This window comes from Lytechinus pictus, chromosome 13, assembly GCF_037042905.1.
Source record: "Lytechinus pictus isolate F3 Inbred chromosome 13, Lp3.0, whole genome shotgun sequence".
In the NCBI taxonomy this organism is placed as follows: domain Eukaryota; kingdom Metazoa; phylum Echinodermata; class Echinoidea; order Temnopleuroida; family Toxopneustidae; genus Lytechinus; species Lytechinus pictus.
This window is the reverse complement of record NC_087257.1, coordinates 19,753,969-19,772,736: the sequence shown is the minus strand read 5'-3', so window position 1 is coordinate 19,772,736 and position 18,768 is coordinate 19,753,969. Positions and strand designations below refer to the sequence as shown.

The 18,768-nt window shown below is 34.0% G+C and overlaps 1 protein-coding gene across 4 annotated transcripts in view; it reads right to left on the bottom strand.

The window, feature by feature from the left end:
- The window catches only part of LOC129274172 (unconventional myosin-X-like), a 67,644-nt gene that overhangs the window by 34,490 nt on the left and 14,386 nt on the right, over nucleotides 1-18,768 (bottom strand). For all 4 annotated transcript variants that reach the window (XM_064109017.1, XM_064109018.1, XM_064109019.1 and 1 more), the window contains exons 10-24: nucleotides 18,446-18,592; nucleotides 17,121-17,288; nucleotides 16,441-16,533; nucleotides 14,079-14,230; nucleotides 11,311-11,416; nucleotides 9,339-9,419; nucleotides 6,547-6,671; nucleotides 5,696-5,932; nucleotides 4,887-4,941; nucleotides 4,118-4,290; nucleotides 3,485-3,545; nucleotides 2,999-3,139; nucleotides 2,042-2,082; nucleotides 1,152-1,314; nucleotides 144-261 (exon numbers count right to left, since the gene is read on the bottom strand). In XM_064109017.1, the coding sequence (XP_063965087.1) occupies nucleotides 144-261; nucleotides 1,152-1,314; nucleotides 2,042-2,082; nucleotides 2,999-3,139; nucleotides 3,485-3,545; nucleotides 4,118-4,290; nucleotides 4,887-4,941; nucleotides 5,696-5,932; nucleotides 6,547-6,671; nucleotides 9,339-9,419; nucleotides 11,311-11,416; nucleotides 14,079-14,230; nucleotides 16,441-16,533; nucleotides 17,121-17,288; nucleotides 18,446-18,592 (1,861 nt within the window). The remainder of the gene's footprint in view (nucleotides 1-143; nucleotides 262-1,151; nucleotides 1,315-2,041; nucleotides 2,083-2,998; nucleotides 3,140-3,484; nucleotides 3,546-4,117; nucleotides 4,291-4,886; nucleotides 4,942-5,695; nucleotides 5,933-6,546; nucleotides 6,672-9,338; nucleotides 9,420-11,310; nucleotides 11,417-14,078; nucleotides 14,231-16,440; nucleotides 16,534-17,120; nucleotides 17,289-18,445; nucleotides 18,593-18,768) is intronic.

Below are 18,768 nucleotides of genomic sequence, written 5' to 3'. Positions count from 1 at the left end.
TATGGAAAATGTACAGAAATGAGAATTGGTAAGTTTTAAGACACCTCTATAGTGTAGCTAATTGTTAGTGAAATCTTTAGTAAAGGCGAGGAGTCCCATATTTTGGTGGCTACGGTAGAAAAGACCCTCATTATACTACTAACCAGCTTTCATCTGGAGGAAACCCTCAAAGTACTGTGTTTCATCAGATTTCCTTGAAATGGTGTCATCATCCTCATCTTCATCCATCTCAGAAACGTCTTCAGGCAAATCTTGTTCAAACTGAAATATATAAAATAATAATACTAATAATAAAGGTTTATTTACCCAGGGAAGCCACGTCAGTTCTGAAAACTGTTCTCCCAGCGGGCCCTGCTATTACTATTACCCCGGCTTTAGCTGGGCTGCCTAGGGGCTCAAGCATTAAAGGAATTTCTTCCTACCGGGTACCCATTCACCTCACCTGGGTTGAGTGCAGCACAATGTGGATAAATTTCTTGCTGAAGGAAATTAAGCCATGGCTGGGATCCGAACCCACGACCCTCTGTTTCAAAGTCAGAAGACTAATCCACTGGGCCACAACGCTCCACAAAAAAATAACAAATGTCAAATGATACAGCAAAAAGTTTCCTTGAAAAAGGAGACATCTTTCTATATAACATTCTCAAAGGGAAACAGATACATAACGTTGTATGTACATGTACATGCAGATAAAACAATATATTTTAGGATATAACAACATCAATATTCAAACCAAGTTAAGATTTTTTCAGAAAAAAAAAATCTAATGCCTCAATACTAAAAGGCTGGGAATAAAAAAACCCAAGGCATTCTTGAAAAAAGGTCTGCAAAATGCAGAGATGTTGCTTTTTACTACAGAATGCTACAAAAGTACATATTAATAGTCTGCACACGTCAGATTGAAATTTGACCAAAAGATGATTTCATGCAAAATGGAATATGCAAGAAAGATAGTGAATTTTCCAAATCAATGTACGATTGTATATAATGTCAATGTTAATTTTATACTGTATGTTGAGACCTTGCTTACACATATTCTGCTTAAGGGTATCCCTCCATTGTTATATTAATATGTATGTCAATACTGTTTACAATTTAAGCTGGTTTTGAAAGATCAAAATAAATTGAACTGAAAGCATCATGTTGGTTACCATGGCAATTTGTTGATCAAAATCCTGCATGATGTCTTTTTCAGCCTCGGCTAACCTAGCCTGTCTCATTCGTTCTAACTCAGCTTCACGTCTTGCAACCTCCTCCTCCAATGCCCTCTCCTGTTCTTCTTCCTCTCGCAGTAATTCCTCCTCCCTTCGTTTCCTACAATAATATCAAAACAATTTGTTATCAAATTTTCGGCATTACTCCTATTTGTTTAAGATCGGTACGCTCGATCTGCAATGAAAGTCATAAGTCAGAAAAAATTTGAACCAGTGGGATTCGAACCTGCCATCTACTGCTCTCCGGGCAGCGAATTAACCACCAGGCTATTCTGGTTCACGGCTAAATCACGTTGAACTGGAATTCAAATACCCTCGATCCTCTTCTTTCTGACTCATTAGTATGAAAACAGCTTTGAATTATGAACTCCAGTTGTGGTAACAATCTCTAGAAGAGTTCGAACAGAATCCAATAAAATGTTTGTATGTATAAATAAAAAATATGTGCCAACTGGCTCTGGACCAAAAATGTGTAATTGCTGAGAAAGGAGCACAATAAGCATGAAATTCCATTAAGTGTTGGGTATTTTTCAAAACAATTTTAGTACACTGTCCCACATTTTTTGTCTTAATAATTACCAGAATTATTGTGTTTTCAGCTAAGACTTCCTGATTTCACAAAGATAATTTTTTTTTCAATGGCCCCCAAAAATGCTATACTTGTCCAGTTTTGATTACAGTTGTGCTTTAGTTAACTCCCATTATGATAAACAGGGAAAATTTGGCATTTATCACTACATGTAAGTACACCAAAGGTTTACCAACTGTGCACAAAATCATGCGTCAACACAAATCACATGAAAAAGGTGGCTGCAGTTTCTACATACCTTGTCTCCTCCTCCTCTCTGATAAGTCTTTCTTCCTCAGCCTAGAAAAAAAAAGAAAATATCAATTATTTTTCACATTATTTCAGTATCTTTTAACTGTTATTGCCAATAGACCAGTTCGTAGTTACCTCATGAGCAAATTTGGTCAAATGACCTTTCATTTCTTTCATTATGATAGGCAGATTTCAAAGAAAGATATTATGTAAGTATGCCTCAGATAGCAGGATGCAGAAATTGCATAGACCAGGTGACCTGGGGGGCGTTTCATCAATATTTTCGTCCGACAAGTTGTCAGATCTGACAACTTTCCTGGATTCTGATTGGTTGAGAAGCACTGTTACTATAGTAACTGTCGGATAAAATAGCACTTGTCGGATAAAACGTCCGACAAGTCCTTTCATGAAACGCTCCCCAGAAAAGCACACCAATGAACACTCCATGAAGATTTTTGTTGCATTTCTTCTTTGAATGCAATGTACATGTACTTGGCCAAAAACGCATTTCAAAAGAATATATGAATAATCAAGACATTAAAGATGGTGCTTATCTCATTAAATATTAAACCATCCCGTCACTTTAGCACAAATTACCTTCTTACCATGCGCAGAATGAAACTACGAACTGGCTTATTTTGTTATAAGTTTTATGAAATGGGCCTCGCCTGTCCATAGTTTTTATTTGTATATATTCTAAGTTGCACAGTAAGGGCGAGGAAAGAACAGTGCTGATGCGTTAAAAATGAAAAGAGTCCGAGCATTTGATATTACATGGTCCTCATGTAATTATAGACATTCTTACAGAGAGCGGTAAGAGAAGAGATTATTTTGTCTGGAAAACTTAAACTCATGACTTTGATGAAACTTTCTATATCATGCTAGTTTGATGTTTCTCTTTTTTTATTCATAACATCTTCATTGATGTAAGATGCTGGGTCTTGGATATTGGTTTCAGACTTACCCTTTTCCTTGCTTCTTGTTCCTCGATCATCTTCTGTTTTTCAATTTCTCTCGCCCGCTCGATATCGGCCAATCTAAGTTCTTCCTCTTGTTTTCTCTTGGCTTCTTCTTCTTCTTGCCTCTGTCGAGCTTCTTCCTCAAGCTAAAAAACCCCCCAAAACATTCAAAAGTGTGTCTTGTTAATTTCACACTTGACTTACAACATATCAACTTCGACACACAGCAGAGGTACAGACCCAAATGGAGGTCTTTTTGACAGCTAATCCAAGCAACATCTGATAAAACATTCTTCATGAAAAAATATTACTTTAACTATCTATATCAAATGTAGCAAGCATTACAAAAGGTGACTTTGAAAATTCAAATTGAATTATTCAACACCATATACATGTGTGTAAAATTTTGAAGCGAATTGTAGATATAAATACATGTACATGTAAATAGAACAAATGAAACTAATTTAACTTAAAGATTGGTAGAACATTACCTTCCTCTGCAATTCTTCCATCTCTTTCAGCTTTGCTTCTTGTTTCAGTCTCTCCAGCTCTCTAGCAAAAGAATTCACAAGATATTATTGGATATTACTTAAACAGACCGTGACCGACATTCAATATCACTTTCTTACTCTCATTGTGTCTTGGGCACTCTGCAGAGTGGATTTGGCACAATATAAATCTCATATACTACTAATATTAAATAGATTGAGACTGATATTTAATATGACTTCACCCCTTGACCTTGCACACAATATTTTGACAAAACTCAAGGAGCTGGCAGCAATGTGTCATGACTTCCTTTTTTATATATCTCATGCATCGATTGGAACAACATAAGCAACAACTGAGCACGCAGTTACGAAGAGTTCTGCAACACATTGTACCGAAAACTTGCTTGAAAAATTGATTTCATGTACAAATCCAACAATACAAATGACGAAATTATTGTGTGATGACTTGAATATTTACAACGTATTTATAACACCACGTCAATTTCATTTATTCATTCAAATAAATGTAAAATTTGAATTTTTCAGAATAAACTACATGTACACACTATACAATTCAGTAGATTTCTCAATAGGTGACATATGCGCAACTTTCATCATATAAATAAAGATTACCTTTGTTCCTCTTCTTCTCTCCTTCTCTGTTCTTCCCTCAATCTTTCTTCTTCTTTCCTCTTCTCTTCCTTCAGATAACCAAGATACATCCTGGCTTTCCGAGCTCTCTCATACTTCTGCATAACGATCGCTGCATTCTTCACACGCATGAAAGCAAGGCGCTTCTGATGCATCTACATCAACAAAAAACAAATAAGTACATGTAAGAGAGGAACTTTTTTGAATTTGTAATTTCTTCAAACGTAATACGTTTAAAATCCGGCATCCACCATAGCCCTTATTTTTACAATGTAATTCAAATAATTCATATTATTATTTCTTCCATTCAAAATTATTTTTTATTTCCTGGTTACAAATTACATTTATAGGGGCAGTGGCGTTACGAAGGGGGGGGGGGTTAAAGGTGTTCAACCCCCCTTAAATTTTTTATATACATGTACCCAACCCCCCCGCCTAAGAATCCAAAACCTCCCCCTACAAAATGTTGAAGACCTTTTTTTTGTGTTTTGGGTAGGAAACGACCTAAAATTGATGGTGAAGATCATTTCTTTTTTTCTTTTTTTTTCCTTGTCAAATTTTTATGGGGTACGAAATGACCTAAAATTTGTGGTCAACATTTCTTTCAGCTTGACTGCCACCCCCCTTTCAAAAATCATGCGTACGCCACTGTATAGGGGTGACAGTATGATTTGCATACCAACTATTTTTTTTTGGTGACATCACATTATTATAACAAATAAATGTTAGATTTCTTGACTGTGTTACATACCCTTATTATGTTCTGTACCATGATGATCTTGGCTCTTGTACGTAGGTATTTTTTTCTACAAATGAAAATATACAATCACAAAAATGGAAAAAAGGAACCCGAATCAAAATTCAATAATAGAAGACATAAAATTGAGAAGAAAATAGTGATATACAAGATACATCAATAAAGGCACAAGATATGAATTAATGAAATACATGTGTGCTTCAGTTGGCTTAAATAAGTTATCTATTAAAATTAACCATTTAATAATAATAATAATAATAATAGTAATAATAATAATACTAATTTATAACCATTAGTTCACAAGGAGAGGGGTGTCAGATTGACCCCTCCCCATTTACGAATTTTGGTGCTACTCTGCTGCACAAAATTTTAAGACTGCATTGCTTGCTGATTTTTCATTTTCAAGTGTTTCACATCTTTTGGGATGCACACACCCAATCAAAATAAAAATGTCTTTTTCAATCTATTTTGGTATAAAACCAAATTTTAAGCATGGAAGGAGCTGAAAATTTCAGGATATAATCAACGTTTGCATCATTTTTATATCCAATCACTAATTACATTGAGGCAAACTAAGCATTCAAGAATCCTTTAACATTAAAAAGAGAAAGTGCTAAATATTTCAAAATATAAAATTAATGTGCTTTTAATAAAGAACGAACAGATGACAAAAATATTCAATGCTCATTATACTTTTTGATCCATTGAAATGCTTGATGAATTACAGTACAAGTATATCTCTAGCAAAGCTTTAAACAGGCTAAGAAACCAGAATAAAAGTGAAATTGTACATTGCTGATTACCTTTGCATATGTCCCTTGAAGACAGCTTTGATCAGATCAGCTTTGACTCCTAGCATCCTCTCTCTTTCCCTCTCTAGTGTATTCTCCAACGTCTCTTTTAGGAATGCTTTATTCTTTCCAAGCTGCCACTGTTTCTTCGTCTCATCGTAACTCAAGAGGAGTACTCTGCACTTCTCTTTGGCATCGTCCGATGACGTCATCTTCTTCACCGTCACTTTGCTCAGCAATGCCTTGTACCTGCAAGAGAATTCAAGCTCAGTTATTCTAAGAGTGTGTGTCATCATAATATTAGGCTACAATCACAATAAAACTCAAGCCCAACATGATTTTTTCAACATTTAAAGGGGTATCCAGGCTGAAAATATTATGAATTGAACAGAATAGTTAAAATCAGATAAACAGGACAGTAAAAATTTCACCAAAATTAGACAAAGAGTAACAAAGTAATGATTTTTTTTTAAGTTTTGCATTATAAGGTACATGTATGTACGTCATTTGTATGCATGTCTTCATGAATATTCAATGAGCAAACCTATGTCATATATGTATATACACTTGTTCTTTAGTAGTTTATTATATGAAATTATGTTTATTCAAATTTTGTACTCCATTTTCCAAGAAGTAAAAAGTTTGAATTGACTACTGATTTAATAGGTAGAATAATATTTCTGCAACCTATTTTGTTTGCAACTGGGAATTTAAGAGCAACACTAAGTCACAATTAAATTTTTGTGAAACACCCCCAGGGGTAAGACACTTTTAGTGTCCACAGTTCTGATGAATTGCCTTTCAAAACGCATCTTTCTTTTCATATTTCATATATTGCTGCTTTCCTAAACTTTGTCCCTCACCTTGCAACAAAATCTTGAAAGGATCTTCTGACTGGGTATCCTGCCCTTCTAATCTTAATCGTTTCTAGCATTCCAGAGTAACGAAGCTGATTCAAAACAACCTGGGGCTGGAACTTGGTGGGTTGCTGCAAAGATCAAATCAAACACCATTAAATAATAATAATAATAATAATAATAATAAAAGAGAAGTGAACAATGAGAAGAGGACCCATTTGATAGAATATAGAACAATAACCCTAGATTTCTGGAAGAAGTCCGGTTGCTGTTTAATATACCAACAGAACATCAAGTTGTGGACAATGGGAATAATAATAATAATAATAATAACAAAAATAATAATAATAATAATATCTTATTGAGCACACACATCGTCCAGAGACGCTCATGGCGCTTGCGCAGCAACAGTTCATCCATCAAATTCATCGATCAAAATAATATAAAGCAAATGAAAAGATGATGATATTAAAGCTAGATGGGTGTGAAAATGAAATCTGAATTTGATTTATAATGGAAATGTGCATGAGTAGTCCATTATAGTGCATAAAATAATTAATGAATCAATAAACACATATTCTACACATCAACATGATTTGATTTGGGATATTCAGACTCAGCATTACAGGAATTTATACATGTCAAATATATACTTTTATTACTCATTTATATGCATGTACATTACAAAAAATAACAATAAAGATACACGCTTATGAATAAGTTTGCGAAGTTGGAGTAAGAAGAGGTCAAAATTCAACCACTAGAAATTAATAAAAGTAATAAAGTATATTTTCCCCCATCAATTTGAGCATTGTGGCCCAGTGGATAAAGTCTCCTGACTCTAAAACAGAGGGCCATGGTTTCAAATCCCAGCCATGGCATTATTTCGATCAGCAAGAAATTGTGATGTACTCACTCAACCCAGGGGAGGTAAATGGCTACCGGCACACTGCAAAAACTCTGGTGTTGATTTAACACCATAAGCCCGGAATCTATATATGTCCACACCAGAGAAGTATTAAACAACACCAGAAAGGTGTTTATACAACACCAATTAGTATTAAAACAGCATCGATTTGATTCCAAACTGGTGTTTCAATACTTCTCTGGTGTGGACATGTATATATATATATATAGATTCCGGGCTGGTGTTAACAAGGTGGATAAGCACGCTATACAAATACATGTTCCCCATATCATACATGTAATTATTTAAATTATTATCATCATTATCATTATCATCATCATCATCATCATCACCATCACCATCATCATCACCACTATCATCATCATCATCGTTATTATTATGATTATTTTCGTTCATCATATGTGGGGCTGTGGTGAAGGAACTTTTGTGTATCACTGAACACTTCAGCCCATAGACTCATAATAGGCAATCAACATGTTTATACAGCAAATGTTTTGCATGATATTTAACAGGCTAAATCCCATTTCAATAGGGAAATATGTATTTATTACCCTACAAATTTATTAGGTTTATTTAAGGTGGATGAAGAGTAATGTATTGTATTGCTAAAATGTCTGTCATGATAATAATTATGATCAAGGTTATTCAAGACAGGACATTAAACTTTCTAGGCTCATTGAATAATAATTTTGCACTTTCTTGAAAGGATAATATAATATAATATAATACAATACAATACGATACGATACAATACAATACAATACAATACAATACAATACAATACAATACAATACAATACAATACAATACAATATAATATAATATAGCAATTACGAGGCGCCGATTGTCTCGTTGCCTATTCAATGGTGCACTAAATATATATACAAACTGATTCTGCATCAAAACCTTTTCTTCTAAACTGGTTTTATGAGGTGATTGATAAGCACTTTCTATCGCCTGATTTATAACTGTTTCACATGATCATAAATGAGGAGAGAAGACAGGTTTGTTCAGGACAAGGAAGTACTTCATTCATCCCTATTGGAGAGAAGTGCACAGGAAGGAAAATAGACCTCTTCACTCGTCAAACAAAATTGGCTTGAATAGTTATGGGTAATGGCTTGTTATAGATATGAATGATGATAAAAAATGAATAAACGAAAGAGCAACGCAAGTCAAATTTAGGGAGCGGGAGACATGCCTCACCCTACTGTACATGCATGCCTAACCCTATGCCTCGGTGTGTAAAAACCACACCAGGCTTAGTAATTGGTGATAGGGTCAGTTTAGGGATGGAAAACTTATCTCCAACATTGGCTTGAATGTGCAATAATGGCTTCTTATGGAAATGAATGATGCATACAGAAATAAATGAGGGTAACGCAATGCATATCAATTATAAGGAAAGGGAGACGATAAGGACTAAGGCCTCACCCTATGTCTCAGGCTTGTCACCAAGAATATTTTACAAATGAAACTCTGATGACACCTATCACACGTACATACTGTATCAGGAAATAACTGTATGGTTTTCATGGGTTAAACAGTATGGTTCTTATTCTGAACTCTGGGTTTAATTCAATCCAATTTAATCCAATCAACATTTGATATAGCACCTTTTCCTTTTGGTTAAAAAGAGCTACACACACACACACACACACACACACACACTACTCTGGTCTAAAAGGTTTGTTGTTTAACCTTGTATAGCCAGTTTTTACAGCCTTACATGTAAGCTCTAATGGTACAAGTTCAATTTGTCGACTCATTTGATACCCAAATCATTCATAACTCACGGCATCCTCCTCCCGAAAACCACTGATCAAGACTCTTTTTTTTTTGGAAGGCATTGATTCATAAAACAGACTCACCTTTTCAGTATTTGGTTTGACACATCGTACAAAGTATGGATTGCAGTTGTTAAGAGCAGACATCAGAGAATGCAGTGAATCCTACAAAAGAAATTATTTATTTTTAATAGGCATACTTAAACATTAAAGGAAAAGCACACCCCAGCAATAAGTTGGTTTGAAAAAGAAAGGAGAAAAATCTAACAAGCATAACACTGAAAATCACACCAAAATTGGATGTCAAATGAGAAAGTTATGACATTTAAAATTTTGTTTAAATTTCACCTATTAACAGTTATATGCAACATCCTGGTCGGTATGCAAATGAGGGGACTGATGACATCAATCACTCACTATTTCCTTTGTATTTTATTACAAATATGAAATATTTCAATTTTATCCTCAGTCATGTGAAACAAGATTCATTCCTCCCTGATTATGTGGAATTACCAATGTTTTGACATTTTGTGCTTCGGTCAAGTTGGTCATTGTTGTCAAATCCGTAAAAATTGAAATATTGTATAATTCAAACAATAAAAAAAGAAATGGTAAGAGTCATCGTCAACTTTCTCATTTGCATATCACTGAGTTGTGCAAATAACTTTTTTGTGAAAAATAAGCAAAAATTCAAAATGTCATAACTTTCTTATGTTACACGTACATCTGACTTTGATGATTTTTCAGCATTATGCTTGTTTGATTTTTCTCTACTGATTCAAATCAACATTTTTCTAGGGTGACCTTTAAGAATTTAACAACTAATATACTTTACTTTTAATAGGCATATAACAAATTGTATACTCTACTTAAGAATATAATAACTAAATGAAACATACTTTAGTGTAGGCATGTAACAAAGAATACATCATATCCTTATTTCAGTTATCTCAAAAGGTAATATTTTAAGATACCTGTAGCTACACATAACAGGTAAATTGCCAATTCGTCCACTCACCACATGATCTACCTTCATTTAGTCTAATGCCATTTAGCCTAACAACCATTTGGTCCAATCATCACTTTGTCTAATCACCATTTTGTCTATGACCATTTCGTCTCATAACAAGTTGGTCTAATATCCATTTCAATTTCATTCATTTTGCACAATTCACACTTTAATAGTCCAATTAGACCAAATGGCATATGGACTTAATGGCCATTGGACCAACTGGTTATCAGACGAACTGGTGAGTAGCCGAATTGGCAATTAGTCCATGTGGATAGTGGACGAACTGATGGTAGACTAAATGATAGTAGACGAGTTGGCAATTGGATTAATTGGCATTAAACGAATTGAAAATAAACAAAATGTGCATGCAGACTTGGAACAAGTTTAAAGAAGTTTTAAAAAAGGTAAAAACAAGGTTTCATGGTGGATGAAGACTTAATAAACAGAATAAACCAAACTTTAAAAGGATACTCATTGTAGGTAATTGTGTGATTTGAACAGATGAGTAAAATACGACTAACAAAACACTGAAACTTTTATCCAAATGGATAAGGAAAAACGAAGTTATGACAATTCAAAGTTTTCCATGATCTTATTGAAACAGATCTATGCATGTCTTCATAAATATTCAATGAGCAAGCTGATATCATATCACCACTTGTTCTTTTGTATCTTAATATGTGAAAATACATTTATTCAACATTTGTAAAAATATGATACACTACTGATTTGATGGGTAAGATGATCATTGCAGCTGAAACCTATTTTGTTACAAGGGAGACATATCGTACATACATGTATAAGTATGAAAATATGAAATGATTAAAATTTCAATAACATATAAAATAACTGTTTTCACAAAATATTGCTTAACTTTCAAAAGTCAATTACTATATTTGTTATCAGATTTTGATGAAATTTCCAGTGTTTTTTTTTTTTGGGGGGGGTCTTATTTCCTCCATTTATCTCAATATAATTATTTTCATCCAGGAGTATCCCTAATATCTTCAATTTGGTGTTCATATCAGATTGCAGTATAATTACCTTGAATTGAGCACTAACGGTAGCTTTCTTCCTGGAATCTTTACCCCTTCCTCCTGACTGCTGACTCTCGGCAACATTCTCAAACAGATCATAGATGAAATCAGATCTGTAACAAAAGAAAGTAATACTCAATATGAGCAATGTTCTCAAAGACACTGTAGATTGTAAGGGATTGATTCTCTTACATAAACAAATATAAATAATGGCTACTTGGTAGGAAGAAATTCCTTGAAAGCTTGAGCGTCCGATCAAGGTAGCCGTACTAAAGCCGGGGTAATAGTATGCAGTGCTTTATATAGAAACATTGTATTAAGCGCTATTGTTGCATATCATTATTATTATTAAATATACTCACAAAGCCTCGAGTACTTAACCCTCATTAAACTGGGGGGGGGGATTGGGGGTCAATTTGACTCCCCCCTCGACAAATTTCACCGCTACGCCAATATTTTTGACCGCGCCACTCACTGACTTTTTACTTTCAAGTCTCATGCATCTTTTGAGACCAATATTACAACACCCGGGTAGGGGCTTCCGAAATTATGCAATATTTTATAAGCCCATGTCGGTCCCAAAATTGCTCAAAAACGTGATTAGGTGTACAAAGTCAATGCAAATTCTGTTTTTCAACCAAAAATCATAAATGTATGATTATTTTTACTTTTGTTGGTTTAGATGGATTTATTTTATGTTCTTTATGATCGTAAAAGGGTCCCCGACAAAGTTCATCGGAAAATACAATAAAAAACAGAGGTTTGAAAAAACAAAGAAATAAGATACATAGGAAATTAATTAATTTTCGGCAATTTTTTTTGGATTTTTGTTAGAAATGTAAAAATCTATATGTTCACCAAAAATTAGCATTCTACTAGCTATATAATTTGAGTTAAAAGCAAAAACATACACAAAAAACAAAATAAGAGCAAATTTCATACGCTTATTTGCATAATTAATTAATAAAAAAATACAAGCAATCAATTTAAAAAAAAATTTACTTTACAGTCTTACAGTTAATTTACATCCGGATCTACGCACGGGCAAATCAACGGCTGAGATCTGGGGGGGGGGGGGGGGTTCAAATTGACCCCCCCCCAGTATACATGTATGTTGGTCTGAAACAGCCCAGTTAAGATAGGGTTAATGCAGAAATAGGCAAGTCGTCCTCCACATGTGAAAAGAGCTTAATCCACTTTAAGTTCAAATCAAACCTGTTTCATTCTTAATTGCATATTTTTAACAACAACAAAATACCCACACCATCCGACAATGTACTTCACATTTTATAATTAGCAAGAAAAAGTTGATATACTGACCTACTTGTGTATGTTCCAGCATAAAATCATCTCACAAATATAAAAAGTTCATAAAATAATGCATCCATTCTGTTTATAAAGTAATCCATCATTGATATAAAAATGTTCTCTTCTTAAATGCTCGGACAAATTCAATTTGGTAAAAGTTGTATTTTAGTAAAGAAGAAATGATCCTCACTTATTCCAAATGACCAACGGTGTAAAGTAAAAGAAAAACAGTTTTTTAACAGACATCTGCATAGCCAACAAAATGAGTGCAACTCCAAAGTCTGTGCAGGTTCACTATAAATAGGGGTAAAACAAGTGGAATGGATTTGCGCCACAGGTAAAAGCTTTGCACCAGGTTGACTTCCACTGCAAGCTCCCATGGGAGTACTAACTTGGCAAACTTCAGATGCTTGTCACCATCAGTGAGAGGAGATTGCCTCCTCGTACTCTATCAGTGCCCAACCAATTTCCTGTAACAAGGCTATACCTGCCAAATCTAATTACCCACAATTCCTAGGGGTTTGAAGGCAAATGTTTGCGGGCAGCTTTGGATGATCATGTATTTTTACACTTACCTGGAATAGTACCAAGCAAGAACAAAAAAGAGAAAACTTTTATTTTAATAGTAATTCTTTGTTTGATATTGTTATTTCTTCAATATTGTTGTATAACTACATGTATTTCATCAATAAAGAGTGAATTATGAAAATAAATAAAATGAAATATCATGCAACTCATGCAAAAAACATTGAAGAACAAAGAATAGCTTTTCTTCCAATAATTTTTCAGAATTTGAGCTAGTGGGGGGGGGGGGGGGTTAAGAATGACGGAAAGCACAAAGATAGAGTTAATTAAGAAAAAGAAAAATAAGAAAACTATAAGCAAAAACAAAGGAAAGAGACGGAAGGAAAAGAAAAAAGAAGAAAATTAATCAGATGAATATTAAAAACAAAAAAGGAAAGGATAGAGGAAGCAGGAAGAAGAAAAGAAAATAAATGAAAGGAAGAAAGACAAAAGTGGAAGGGGGAGAAAAAAAAAGAGAAGGAAAAGAAAGAGAAGTTTAAAAAAAAGATGAGGAAGAGGGAGAAGAAAAAGAGGAAGAAAAATGAAAGGAAGAAGAAAAATGAAGAATAGAATAAATAGAAGAAAAAAAGAGGAAAAGGATAGGAAAAACGAAAGGAAGAAAGAGGATGAGGAAGAAGAAGATGATTAAGAAGGAGAAGGAGGAAGAGTTAGAGGAAGAAGAAGGAGGGGGAGGGGGAGGAGGGAGAGGTAGAGGAGAAGAAAAAGAAAAAGAAGGAGACAGAGAAGTAGAAGAAGCAGAAGAAGAAGAAGAAGGAGAACAAATAGAAGAAAAAGAAACAGAGAGGAGGAGGAAAAAGGCAAAGAATAAGGAAGAGAAGGTAGAGGGAAAAAGAAGGGAAGAAAAAAGAGAAGAAGAGGATAAAGAAGAAAATAAAAACAAACCTGCTTTCTTTCATGAGATGTAGGATATCATCTCTGAATGTATCTCTGTTCTTCTCAAGGAATCCTGTAGTAGCGTAAAACACTTCTCCTGCATAGTGACGAATCCCAAACCTCTTGTCTGTTACTCGTGGCTTCACATAAAACACATTTTTCTGGCAGAGACAGAGATACATGTAAGATAAGATATTTATTCGTCTTTCTTTCTGCACATACATTTTATCTTACAAGTGTGATTTCACATTCTACAAATGAAAATCAATTAACCATAAATCATTGTTACATTGTTACAGTAGAAAAAAAGAAACACAGCAAATAACTAATTACGTATTGAGAGAAAGACAAGGAGAACCCCTGAAAAAGCAAGGCTTGTAAGGCTAGGGTCTCCTTTGTTTCAAGTACATGACTGAATAGTATTCAGTGTGTACATGTAATATCTTTAGAAATACACAAGAAACAAAACAACTTAAAAAACGCAACAACAATAAAACAAAAAAAGACAAACTAAATCTAATCAATGACAAAAACACACACTAAAAAGAATAGAATACATTGCTTGAATGTACAATTATGAAGTCTAATAAACTAACAACAATATGATATAATTAAGTGATATATGATGGAAGAAGAAATAAGTATGGATAACATGGCATGAAAAAAAAGAGGAAGATCGTATGTATAATAATAATAGTAAAGTAAAAAACAAAACTTGACAAAGGTAAAAGAAACACAAGAAAAGAATACAAAAGGAAAAAAAAAAACATGGGCTGACCCTCTGCAGAAGAAACCAGTTAGACAAGATACAAGATAAATATATATTGATACATGTATATCATAACATTCTCCTTTTGAGAGAGAGAGAGAGAGAGCAAAATCAAGATTTAAGGACGTTCCACAGTTATGTTTGTGCGCATTATGATCTGCGCATATTTTACACTCTGCGCGCTGACGTCACAATGGATGAACAGGTGATTAATTAGCTGTGGGTATGAACTGATTTTTCTCATCATCTGCACTCTAACTGCAGATCCGATGCATTAGTTTATGAAGCTAAAAAACTTTAATTATTCCATGGATCATTCAAAAAAACATCTCTACAATTTTAAAATACTTTACTCTGCAGTGCTGCCAAAAATCACGAATATGACCCCGAGTTTGAATAAATGGTAGTGGTTTTGATTTTTTCTTCTCATAGATACAAAGCATTTGGCGCATTTTTGGTGTTTTAAAAAGCACATTTGCTTTAATGAAAATGCTGATAGTTTGAAAACAAGCACATGAAGCCCTATTTTTTAATGTTTGCACCTCTTTAGGTATACCTTCATCTTCAACTTTGCAAATTTTGGTGAAAATGACATGGATTTTGAGTAAAGTGCAGCATTTATTGTACTTTTGTAGTTTGTTATTGAAATTTCACTTTTTTGAGATTGGGTTTTTGTTATGTTTTACGCCTTTTTAAGAACTGACAGTGCTGTTAGACTTAAAATTGCAAACAAATAGCACTATAAATAGATTCTCCATTCTAACGATACACTTATTAACTCTCTTGCGAAATTCGATGACTTTTTCATGTATTTTGACTGAGTAATAGAGGTTTAAAGTCATTGTAGTGATCTTGCGAGGTCTAAAAATGCCAAATTCTTTTGAATGCCCAATCCGTAAGAACATTCATTCGGGTGAACTTTGAAGCTCCATAGCAAAATATCAAGCACATGGACCTATGTTAATTTTTGCATATTTCGAATATTCAGGTTCTAAAGTATCTATGTGCAAAGTTTGGTGAAAATGACATGGATTTCATTTTAACTGTGGAACGTCCTTAAAGGGGTTGTTTAACTCCATTCAGTATCTAAAAACATTTTTCTTTGCAGCTCCATGTAATGCTACAATTATACATGTAATTGCAAAAATTTAGGTCAGACAGAAATCATTTGAGATTTTTGAGCTAACAGGTAACTCAATTGCTGCGATAATGATGAATAAAGTAATAAACGACTTCTGGGCACTTTTAATAAGCTAACACTGGAGGCTATGGAGGGTATTATCCCCTTCTTTATTTATTGCAAAATATGATAATTACATGTATGAAATTAAATTTAAGGATTTCCTCTTGAAACAATGGATGCACTGACAACATATACTGAACCACAGCTTATAATTTTAAAGACCTCTACAGAGTTGATTAATCCTTTTAAAGATTAATATGAATAGGCCCTGTGGGAAAAACCTGCAACTAACCTGATTTTTACGATACTCTAAAAAAGGTAACATTCTGCATAAATTGCATAATTACTTCATGATTAATCAAACTTGGTAATACTTATTAACATTTGATTCACACTTTTTAAAGACAATGAATACTTACATTGTGTGTATCATGCAGTTTACCAAGCATGGTTTCATCTGTTCCTTTTGGGAAGCGACTCTCTTCGTCGATCAACGATAAGATTCCAAGTTTCTGATAGAATAGATAATGAGTAATAATAGAGTATGACGACATATATTTGTTTAGTGCTTTTTTTTGTGATTTGATTCTTTCTAATACAATAATGAGGCACAGAGGATAGCTTTTGTCAGCGTTATTTGAAATGAGGCTGAGTAAATGTTTAACCTCATTTTCAAACAATCACTAAGAGCATATTACCAATTTGCTATTCTGTAAACTGTTGAGCACATGAGGTAGACAAAAAAAAACATGCCCAAAGTTGCTGAAAATGCACATTTTACATCTTTGCATCCTGAAATACCCATCTAATGTCCACATTTCATTTCAAATATTTTGATAATTGTAAATCAATGAGGAGTATTCACTTCTTTCACGAGTATAAAACATGATTTTAGCCTACTAACATCAATATGTACATGTAGGACATGATAATAATACAACGGTGCTTGTAAAACGCATATCACTGACTTGGCGTCTCTATGCACTGGATATTCACAATACAACATGATCACAATATGCTGAAGCCGACATTTTCGTAGACACATTTTACATCATTAGAAATCCAATGAGAAGTTATAGTTAAAATATGGAATACAAACCTTCTCTACCAGGTCCAAACATTCTCCGTTGTCCTGGTAAGCAATGTCGACCCATTCCAAACCCTCAGCTTCGTACTCATGTTGCTCCAAAGAGAAAATATGTTTGTTGAAATACTCCTGAAGCTTCTCATTGGCATAGTTGATGTTAAACTGCTCAAAACGATTCACCTACGACAGAACAGACACAGCTTATCATTGGCATAAATGATATCATTATATATTGGAGGTGCCCAAATGCAATCTAAAGAAAAATTATTGCCTTGGTGTAGGAAGATTAACAGACTAATAGAAGACAAAAAAAGTTACAAAGTGTCGTTTATTCAAAGTTATGTGATTAACATTGATTTTCGTAATAATATAAATAAAGAGTGGAATTCCAGGCTGAACAATATTAAGACACAGGTTGACAATATTCTTAAAGGAGAATGAAACTCTTGGAGCAAGTTAGCTTTTGTGAAAGCAGAAAAATCAAAGAATAAGATCAACAAAACTTTGAGTAAAATAGGACTAGCAATAGAAGAGTTATGAGCATTTGAATGTCGAGATCACTATTGCTATGGAGATCCTCCCATTGGCAATGCGACCAAGATCTATTATGTCACAGATGAGCAACTCTCCCCTTTTGGACACTGACAATATACCCCAAAACATCTCTTTTTGCTCATTCTAATCATATGACAAACGATCCATCAATGATATAATGTTGTGAAACCTCTGTACTTGTCCTCTCATAAAGAGAACACCTCACCTTGTGATAGAGACTCTATAAAAGTGAGAATATGAGTGAAATAAGTACTAAAGTAATAAGGGAGTTGTATGTGTGTGACATCACAGATCTTGGTCGCATTGCCAATGGGAGGATCTACATGGCATTAGTGATCTCAATATTCAAACGCTCATAACTTTCTTATTATTCATTCAATCTTCCTCAAACTTTCAACAATATGTTTCTTTGATTTTTCTCTTTGATATGGATTCAGCTGGTTTCAAGGGTTTCATTCTCCTTTAATAAAGACTTACAAATATGGTAACTTTGCCTTGACTTAACTACCCTGGGAATCTTGATTAAGATTTGCTGCTGAGTCTTGTGTGTCCTTTTACCATCATTTTAATTAACATAATTGCAAAGTTACCACAGATGTAACTCTTTAGAACCCTTGTAGAAAAGATGGTCCCCAAAAGTATTTCATTTTGCAAATTTTAGGGGGCGATTTCAGCTGTCACAAGGGAAAAGTCCTGGTTGCCCTCAGGTATTTCCAACGCTGGGCTATTATTGTTGTTGTTGTTATCATCATCATCATCATTATTATAATTATTATCATTACCTCAAAGTTCTCAAATCCAAAGATATCAAGGACGCCGATGGAGCAGTACGTCCCAAAACCTTTGATTCGATTGTTGATCTTCTGAATGATCCATCGAAAACACTGTGCGTATAGCTTCATCGCCAAGGAATCCCTTGAATTAGCAGCCTAGAATGATAAAATAAGATACAATAAATGATACAATAACAAAGAATATGATACAATATGACACAATACAAGACAGTACATGTATGTCTTTACGCAATCACAAGTAAAATAGATAAATGACCCATCATCACAACGTAAACCTTAGATAAACCTCTATGTCATCTAGTATAACTGAG